General features: G+C 35.7%; 1 protein-coding gene across 2 annotated transcripts; it reads left to right on the plus strand.

Moving 5' to 3' along the window:
* The first annotated feature begins 5,678 nt into the window (after window positions 1-5,678).
* On the plus strand, window positions 5,679-10,275 carry gjb3 (gap junction protein beta 3). 2 transcript variants are annotated; one of them, XM_046856521.1, is made up of 3 exons: window positions 5,679-5,838; window positions 6,538-6,619; window positions 7,389-10,275. In XM_046856521.1, the coding sequence occupies exon 3, from the start codon at window positions 7,553-7,555 to the stop codon at window positions 8,393-8,395; it is 843 nt and encodes a 280-aa protein (XP_046712477.1). In that variant the 5' UTR covers window positions 5,679-5,838; window positions 6,538-6,619; window positions 7,389-7,552; the 3' UTR covers window positions 8,396-10,275. The 2 variants fall into 2 exon arrangements, with proteins under 2 accessions (XP_046712477.1, XP_046712476.1); XM_046856520.1 differs by lacking the exon at window positions 6,538-6,619.

Raw genomic sequence — 10,275 nt, forward strand, 5'->3', positions numbered from 1 at the left:
CTGTTTGGAGTCCCAAAATACCAAAGACTTAGGTATGGACCATTTACTGTATATAAGTGTGCACCTTAAGAAATAAGGTTCCTTACAAGTTCTTCCATTAGATAAGGCTTATTTTACTGAATATGTTTTACCAGGAAACATCAATGATTGAAAAACCTTCCTTTTAAACTCATTTAACGTGAACTTTATTAGCAATAAAGTTTCAAAGGTACCAAGTAAACTTTTTAGTACAAATGAACAAGAAGAAAATAAGGTTCCACACAAGTTCTTTAAATAGGTAAGAGTTTTTAATCAAGATCTTGATTAGTGAACATTATTTTGGAGCCTTTTATATAAAACCTTAAAACATTGAAACATTTAATTAAAAAAAGTAAAAAAAGTTTTCTCAGGAGGTCACTGGTTAGACTATTGTTATCTTCTTCTTGAAGAGGTTCTACTTTGGAAACATGTCAAACTTTTATTGAACTTTCAAACCTTTAACTTTTAATGGTGTATTTCTACAAAAGTTGTTTCTTTACAAGCTCAGAGATTGTTTTAATTAGAACCTCTTCTTGACTTACTTTTCCAAACACCCTGCGTGGAACCTTTATTTCTAACTAAGAACAAATCTATTTCACCACAAATAAGCCAAAATGTCTGAAGGTTCTATATTTGTTGTAGAACCTCTTCACAAATTAGCTTAAAAGGTCATTTCACTGATTTTTTTGGATAGGTAGGATTCAAAATAACAAATGGATTCAAAACCCACTTATCTTTAGTGATTTCCACAATAAGGTTCTTCAACAGTTTTTGTAGAAGTTCTTCTTGGAGCCATGTCTGGTTGGAAAACTTTATATCCTTTAAACATTTCAATTCAGGAAAAAGATTCCTAAGGAAATCTTTGGAAAGATAAATGTTCCTGAACAATTTCTCATTCAGACACACTGTTGAAGGCTTTCATAAAAAACTTTCAACCTTTTTTTATTCTAATTCATTTCAGTAGTTGTTGTAGAGGTTCTCAGTAGAGCCATTTCTCATTGGGGACCTTTATTTATAACCTTTAAGTATTTTAACTCATTGTAGATGACTGGCATTTGTCAAAACATTTCCCCAATTTCAAAAAAAAAATACACAACAAAGGACACTTAGAACCGTTGAGCAGCTGGAATGGTGTATTAGACATATATGGGACAACATTCCTTTCATAACAAAACCAGAGCAACTGGTCTCCTCCCTACCTAGATGTATACGGATAGAAGACGTGATGTTACACCATGGTAAACGTGGCCCTGTCGCAACTTTTTCGAGACGTGTTGCAGCCATCAAATTCAAAATGACAATTTTTTGTATGTTTCTATGTATTATTGTGAATATAATATGGGTTTATCAGATTTGCAAATCATTGCATTCTGTTTATATTGACATTTCACACAGCTTCCCAACTTGTTGGAATTGGGGTTTTATTTAAACTTGTTGACTTGCATTTGGTTTCTGAAGGACGGATAAGTTTTATGTTCCTGAATCCTTTCATAACTAGAAACACTGTAGTAGGCTTTTATCTTAAACTCCAAAAGATTAACTCCATGGGTTCTCCATAGAGACAAACCCAGGAACCCTTAATGGTGTGTGTTGAACCGGTCTCTCTTTTTTTAATCCTAGAGAATAAACATTCATCAGTACCATAAACATTTTCTGAAAATCCCCAATTCAGCAATGAACCGTTTATAATCAGCAGCTTTAGAGCTTAACATTGTGAACCCTCCAGTCTCTCGGACCTTCGTCTAGAAGGCCTTCCTGTTATCGGCCTTGTTTTTTCCTTTTTGCCATAGCCATGATTTCAACATGTTCATGGCACTGCTGTTCTCCAGGGTACACAAACAAACCCATTCCGCATGCACTCCCGCTCCCTAAAGGCATAAATATTTTCTCAGTCTGAAACAGTCAGGTTCAGATTCATACCAATGCGTACCAATGCAAGTGCTTTCATGATAGATATTAGAAGTTTGCATGGACATCTGAATATCTCAGACTTTAAAAGCACACGTTCTACACTATATTACATGCCAGTCATACAGACTGAGCTCCAGCAAAGAGTCATTTTTGCCACTCCCTCAGTTATGTGTGGTTTTGGAACCGAGCAGGTTTTTGTGGTGAGTCAGCCTGGCGCATAGAGATGGTTACGGCTGTGTTTTCATGGAGACGACAAAATTCTGCTTTTTCCTGAGGAAGGGAGTGGAGGCCTTTGATGGGGTGTGGGGGGGCACTGCATATATAAATGCATGACTTACAATGTGCTGGGTTCTAAGTACACGTGGCTGTTTATGTAGGTAAGAATTCAGAAAAAATCAAACGGCGTACGTAAAAAAGAATCGAATACACGGACATAAAAAGTGTATGTATAAAGAAAGGAAGCGCTAACGTTTTTATCGAAAATGAAAAAATATTTGAAATAAATATAAAAAAAACACAAGTATGACATGACAATGGGTCTACAATCTATATATTTTTGGTGTCTTAAATAAATATGAATATGTAAATATATATATATATATTTTAAAAGTGATTGTTTAAAAAATGTAAACAAAAACAAAAAACGATCATATTATAGATTAAATATTTACAATTTTTCCCCTGTGCATCATTTTGAACACTTTATTTCCGTCAGTTATAAAACGCACACACCCGAACTGTTTTTCCCTTTCGACTACGCCTATTATATTTTCATTAGTGCTTCCTAATAGGAATTGGGCTTTAATTAAAATAAAACGTTCTTCTACAATAGTCTCAATTACCATGAAAAATTTTTTAATTGGTGAACAGTTGAAGTCAAGAATGAATTGAAATTGGGTTTTGAGGATGAGGATGGGTCTCCTTTTGAGTCTGTCCTCTCAAAGTTTCTTCCTCATACCACCTCGGGGAGTTGGACATACATTTCTGAAAAACAAACTGCTCTGGGACAACATCCATTGTTAAAAGTTCTATAGAAATAATTGAATTGAATTGAATAGCTCTGATTGTAAGGAGGATTCAGAAGGTCATGAACTTTAGTTGCATGAAAGTGTAGTATGAATGTGTTTGGTACTCGACTTTTACTCAAATTTGCTTGAAAAATATGGTTCCTTCATTTCATTAAAAAAGTCTGTTATGCATTAAAAGTTGTATAGTAACGTTATATGTCTTTTCAAGCATCACAGAAGAAGTCAGTCTCTCTATTGTGTTGAGAAATTTGAACTGAAATGCTCGTATATTCAATCCACAAAAGGTAGAAAACCAAAGCCGTACTTTTAACCAGTGATTGTTCAGAAAAGTATGAGGTCTCTAAGATCACGATATCAAACAGCTGGCACATTTTTAATACTCAGTGCACGTCTTCCTCGTGTGCAAGTCCGGGGCAAGTCTAGACACGGCTTGCTCATGAGATTCGTTTCTCAAAACTCGTCAAACAGGAGAACATTATTGTCATTGGGTTTATCGAAACAACTTGGCTTCTCGTCAAGATTCGAAACATCTGATCGTAATCCTGTTTACGTTTATTATTTACAGTTTTTAGTTTTGAGAACGAGATCAGCACTTTCACATTTACTGCAAAAACAAAAAGCTAATTGCACATTATTTATTTTATGTATAACTTGGATTCACTCACCGGTACCTTTAGTATCTTTCACTTGAATAATTGGGCACAATGTACTTTACAATGCAATAAGAAATGTATTTATTTATAATTTTTAGGCTGCAATGTGCTGTCTAGAATATATAAGAAACCCAGACTGTTCCAGCATGACAAAGCCAGCTCCATGAAGATATGCTTTACATGGGCTTGAATGGAAGATCTTGGACAAAAGTTGGACATTCCACATTTATAAAAGAATAGAATAGCTTTTGTTTGTCATATATACATTACAGCACAGTGAAATTCTTTCTTCGCATATCCTAGCTTGTTCGGAAGCAGGATTAGCCATGATATGGCGCCCCGGGAGAACATAGGGTTAAGGGCCTTCCTCAAGGGCCAAAAAGTGGCAGCTTGGCAATACCAGGGCTTGAACCCCCGACTTTCCAATCAATATCCCAGAGCCTTAACCGCTGAGCTCCCACTCCTTACTAAAAGCACATTTAGAGTTCATTTCTTCTCATAGTAACTTCCACTTTTCTGGGAAGATGTTCCACTAGATTTTGTGGAGATTCATTCAGCCACAAGTACTGATGTAGGTAAGGTGAGGAGGCCTGGGGTGCAGTCAGCGTTTACATTCATCTCAAAAGTGATAGATTTGGAGCGCTATAGCAGGAGATCTTCCAGTCCGACCCATTTAAAGCATCTTCTTCATAAAATCTTCTTGGAGCGTCTTTGTGCACAGGGGTCATTCTGGAACAGGTTTGGGTCTCCCACTGCAAACCACCACAGCCAAACCCAATGATGTGCCTCCAAATTTGAGCATAAAGGTTAGGGTTAGGGTTACATTCTTCATTCTGATTGGTCAGAAGTTTTTAAATTGTCTATAATGTTGTTTATGATGCAAATCAGAGCTTCACAGATTGATACAGGTACCTGTTTTATGAACGTGGTGAAAGAGTCTCCATTGTCAGTGTTTTGTAATAATCAGAGATAAAGCTGTAAGTTTCTTGACGTCATGCTACAGATCAGTTTACGTTACCTGATTTCTCTACAATATGAAGTTTTTTGTCTTATTAACTTTTATTGGGGAAAAAAAGGAAAACTGGTTAGAAGGGAATGAAAGGTTATGACGACCGCTATAATGAGATAGACTTGTTTTTATAAAAGTTTAACAAATGTTTTTTTTTTTAATATAAATTCAAATCGCTATCATTGGGGAATGACTGATTAATGATAGAAAAAGAAATAAAGGAGAAAGAGGAAATAATGCTTTAGGAAAATGGTAATGAGACAAGAAATCACACCTTTTTCTTTTCATTCTACCTTCCTGTTAAATGCAAAATTCATGCTTAACTATTAAAATTCAACTTTGATTTCATCATAGGCAGTCAACTGACTGATTCATCAAACAACTCCAAAAGAGTTGTCAACTGAGTTTAGCAAAATATATTAAATTTAATTAAATTAAGATGTATTTGTATAGAAATGAACATTGTCCTAAAGCAGCTTCACGAAAATAAATAGATTTAGTACCTATAAGTTTATTCCTAATAAGTGGCAACGAAAAACTCCCTGAAAATGATATGATATGATATTATTTTAGTTTATTTTGTCCTGTATGAGTATATTAATTGAAAAAAATATTTTCGAAACTAAATGTAAGAACCGTGAATTATAAAAGTTTAACTTAAATTTCATAGAACTCAAACAATGTATCACATGTTATTTTGGTTTAGACATGGTCAAGATTATGGATTATTTTACAACACAGTAAAATCATACAGATGTTTTTAAAGAGGACTTTACTAATCCTAAATGGAAATGTACAATTTCACATATTTCACATATATATATATATATATATATATATATATATATATATATATATATATATATATATATATAAATACATTTATATATAATAAATACATTTTTCGAATTTATTATAAATAAAAAATTAGGCTGTAGGTTTATTACTCCAATCTGGCAACCTCTGTATGTTAATTATCATAAGTGTATACTGTATATACTGAAAATATGTGTGTGGAGCGAAAAGTGGACATTTGGCAACCAGGAACTTTACTAAGTGCAGAAGTTAGGAGAAGGTTTTACTCCACCCTCACAAAATGATGCAGATCCATTATTTTTTTTAGCTTCAGGTTGCCCGAGATCTGAACAATTCACAGCCATAACCCCGAGCTGGGATAGAAATGTTTTCTTTTTTTACTCTGAACTGGAATTATAACGAAGTGAGTAGAGTTTTAGATACATTTTTATTACATGCGTGTGTGTGTGTGTGTGTGTGTGTGTGTGTGTGTTCACTTCTGTTCAAGAAGTAGTAGGAAGACCAGACAAACACATTGTAAAGAAAATAGAAAATAAACATCAGAGATTTTTAATAACTCACTCATCATTAGAGTCATGGGTGTTATTGAACTTTATTATAAGAAGAATTAAACTAAATATTTGTTGTGAAAACATCTAAACAACTCAAACACTGGAAAAACTCGAACAGACAAAACAAACAAGCAAAAAAATATTTTTCTATATTGATTGTTTGGTTTTATTTGACTTCCTCCAACACTATATTGAGACAAATTATACATTAATATCTATGTACTTTATATGTATCATGTGTAAGAACAAAACATGATAAAAAAATTTATTAGAAAACCACAACTGACTTACATCTACACCAGAGTTTTGCTTTTCTAATGCAAATGTGACCCATGTTGAACATGATTTATACACACTTTCAGTGTTTGACGTGTTTTTGTCTGGATAGACACTTTATATAAAGTTAGTTAGAAACATCGAGGACTAAAAGATCTGGTTTTGGTTTAACTTTAATAATAATAATAAAAAACTCCTTTAATAAGGCTTTTTTGTTCAAAGGATAGGCGTGTGGAAATCTTAATGCATGGTTCTTTCTTATGTAATTCGATTAGAAAGATGAACTGGTTTGACGACAAAAGTCAGTCATTAAAGATCTGCGAGAGCTTTTATATACGCCTTCATCGAGACCAAGAGGTAAATCAGATCCTGAAATATACGCTCTTATATTTCAGGATTTCAACTCAAATGATCAACAGCATGCATATATATATATTTATATGTATATAAATGACCACAGCTATAAATGAATATGTATAAATAAATATATTAAAGATACAATGATCATTTGTATAGTTTTGGGAAACTTGAATTTAAAAAATGTGTAGTAGATTTGTTTTTCGCAGGTATAATCCATTTTTTGATCCCTTGAGCTCTGATTTCTGGTGTTGAAACCCCGAAATTTGTGAGCGTATACGTCGTTATTTCCCTCTTGGTCTCAATGATTGCATTGAGGTATAATTCCAAGAAAACCAAAAGAAAAAATGTAGCATCAAACTGACAATTGATTAAAACTTTGAAATATCTTCTAACTCATTTTTTTAATTTTTTATGTTCAGTATTTATTACATGCAAAACATTTTCACTGTAACTCATCTACTGTACTGGTTGGTGCTGCAATGGCACTACGTTTGGCATCTCCATGTCTTGCATTGTTGCAGATGTGCACTGTATGTAGAATCCTAGATGATTGTTTCGTGCCACAGTGTAACTGTAACATATATGATTGAAATAGCAATGCTTGTTTTAGCTAGCTAGTTGGCTAGATGGTATTGTTTATAATAGGAAGTATGGTGTGTGTGGTTCTTTTGGTTTGGGGAAGTTGTGGTCAATTTTTTACCTGTTTCTATTCTAACCAATTCCATACCTACATCTGATCTTCTATATGTTGTTTTTTTGTTCCCAGGTTGCACTGAGAAGACATCATCAGAAGAAATAAATACTGAAAGCTGATAAAAAGCATCACGACTGACCACTTTTTCTGACAAAAAGAGAGATCAAGCAGTGTGAAGGAGCAGCCAAGCATTAAAGGTACTTTGAAGGGAATTAGGAGACCCAGAAGTCAGAGCAATGGACTGGAAGACGTTCCAGGCCCTCCTTAGCGGGGTGAACAAGTACTCGACGGCGTTCGGTCGCATCTGGCTCTCGGTGGTTTTCGTTTTCCGCGTCCTGGTGTACGTGGTGGCGGCAGAGCGGGTGTGGGGTGACGACCAGAAAGACTTTGACTGTAACATCAGGCAGCCGGGTTGCGCCAACGTATGCTACAATGACTTCTTCCCCATCTCGCACATCCGCCTGTGGGCGCTGCAGCTCATTTTCGTCACGTGCCCTTCGCTCCTTGTGGTCATGCACGTGAAGTACCGGGATGAACGAGAACGCAAGTACCGTGCCAAACACGGACCGGACGCCAAGCTTTACGATGATACAGGAAAGAAACACGGTGGCCTCTGGTGGACCTACCTACTCAGTCTCTTCGTCAAGACAGGTATCGAGGTGGCCTTCCTGTACATCCTCCACCACATCTACCATAGCTTTCATCTGCCGCGAGTCGTCAAGTGTAAAAACTTCCCATGCCCTAATGTGGTAGACTGTTACATCGGCCGGCCCACCGAAAAGAAGCTGTTCACCTACTTCATGGTAGGTGCCTCAGCCGTATGCATCGTCCTCAACATCTGTGAGATCTTTTATCTCCTGGCTAAGCGCATCTCAAGCTGTACTAAGCGGATGAGAAGACATCCGGAGCGATCTGCACCTCAGTACAGGCCTCGGTACCAGGATAGCAACTGCACGCTGCCCTTGCAAGACCTGGACACCAAACCACATTACAAGAACAAGAACAAGCTAGGTGTCCCATCTATGGATTACAAAGCTAATTACATGAGGGCTTCGGCTCCTAACCTTAGCTTTGCCTAACTGTGAGATCCACACATCTGGAAAAAGATAGACAAAGACCATGCACTTTGAGCACAATAATAAGATGAAAGGTGAAATCTAAACTGGGCTCGACAAACCTTCGGAGCATTTGTGATGGAATCTTTTCCAAGGCAGAGATGAAGGAGAAAAAGCAGAAAGATAGAGAGAACCATTCCCAAGTCTCAAACTTCTTTTCCTTGCCTTTTTTTTCATTCATCCTGAATTGACAGAACAATCGACAGAAGCACTTTATTAGAAGATCTACAGCTCAGACGGATCAGGTCTCATCAGACTAGCAATGCCGCAATGTTTGGATCGTTCCAAATGATTTCCAGAGATTTGTAACTACACAAAGCTAAATTTGAGTCTCATTGAGTCAAATCAAAGCTTCTCCAGTCGTAGCTTGTTTTTATTTTGTCTGACTTTTTATCAATTGCTTTTGTCCAAGCACTTTTTTTTTGTTCTCCATTAAGGATTTCCTGTGCAACTCTGAACACCTGCTACTTTTCTCTTTTCGTACTTTGCTCTTTTCTACCCCTCCCTTTAACATTCTAAATGTTCCTGTTTTTACCTTCTATTTCCAATGGACATTGATATGATTTAAAACTTGTTCCAGAAGCGAAGAAAGACAAGTTATTGCAAGGACAGAATTGACCTCATTATTCATCATGGCTGCAATCAAAAAGAACAAGTCTCTAAAACCTCGTCTGAAGGGTTCAGAATATCTACATTGGGGAGGCTCTCGTTGCATTCCACTTCAATGTCTTTACACAATGATTTACACCATTGGTCTCCTGTTAAGGTTTAGATGAGTTTCATGACGTCATGGGAATCAGGGTCAAATGTTGAGATTTTTTTCCCACCCTTCAGTAGAATGTATATTTTGTCACTCCTTTAATGGGAACATTGTTTTATTGTTTTGTTCTTTTTCTCTTTACAGTGAGCAGAATGCTATAAAATGTCTAAATATTCCTGTCTTTAAATTAGCAGGGAGTGGCGTTGTCACACAAGAAAAACACTTTAGCGCTAACGAATAAACACAGACAAACACTGAGAGACAATAATAATATGAATAATAATACATTAAAATGTAAAAAAATTAATAAAAAATTGGATAATGAGTATTAATAAATAGAATAATAAATTGACAATGAAATGCTATCTAAATGTTAATATTAAAAATAGAACTAATAATAATAAATATTATTATTTTTATTATTACAGAGCATGCATTATTTATAGAGCATTTATATAGTATTCATACAGAAATTTTCCCTTAGAATACTCTATATTTATATTAAAACAGCACCTGACAGGAAGAACACTAGAAACGCAATGCAACCGTAAAAAAGAAGTAATCATACAAATGGCTATATATATATATATATATATATATATATATATATAGAGAGAGAGAGAGAGAGAGAGAGAGAGAGAGAGAGAGAATGAATTGGATGATGAAATCATGTTTACTGAAAGTGGTAGCTGATCAGGGTGTGTCTCGGGTGTCTGTTTTTCAGAAAAGACAGAATAGTCCCATAGATCCAGCTTTACATTACAGGAGATATACCTGCGGGGGTTTTAACATTCCAGACCTGCACAGACTTGCCAGGGACCTGAGCCGAAGAGGTTTCAGAACATCCCAAACAACAAAAATCAGATCATTGGAGCACTGATGTGAAAGTGCATTCGGTGCTATACAACAGATTTATTCTTCTTCTCCAGTGTTTATAAGATGGATTGTTTGCTTTTCATCGAGGCGTGGCAAAGACGCCAGTGAGTCACTGCTGAGTCGAGTCGAGTCGAGTTTTCAATGAAAAGCAAAATGATGGAAATCTGTTTTGCCTAATACTTTAATTATGGATATGCAGAATACTGGG

The sequence above is a fragment of the Silurus meridionalis genome, chromosome 8, assembly GCF_014805685.1.
Source record: "Silurus meridionalis isolate SWU-2019-XX chromosome 8, ASM1480568v1, whole genome shotgun sequence".
Lineage (NCBI taxonomy): Eukaryota > Metazoa > Chordata > Actinopteri > Siluriformes > Siluridae > Silurus > Silurus meridionalis.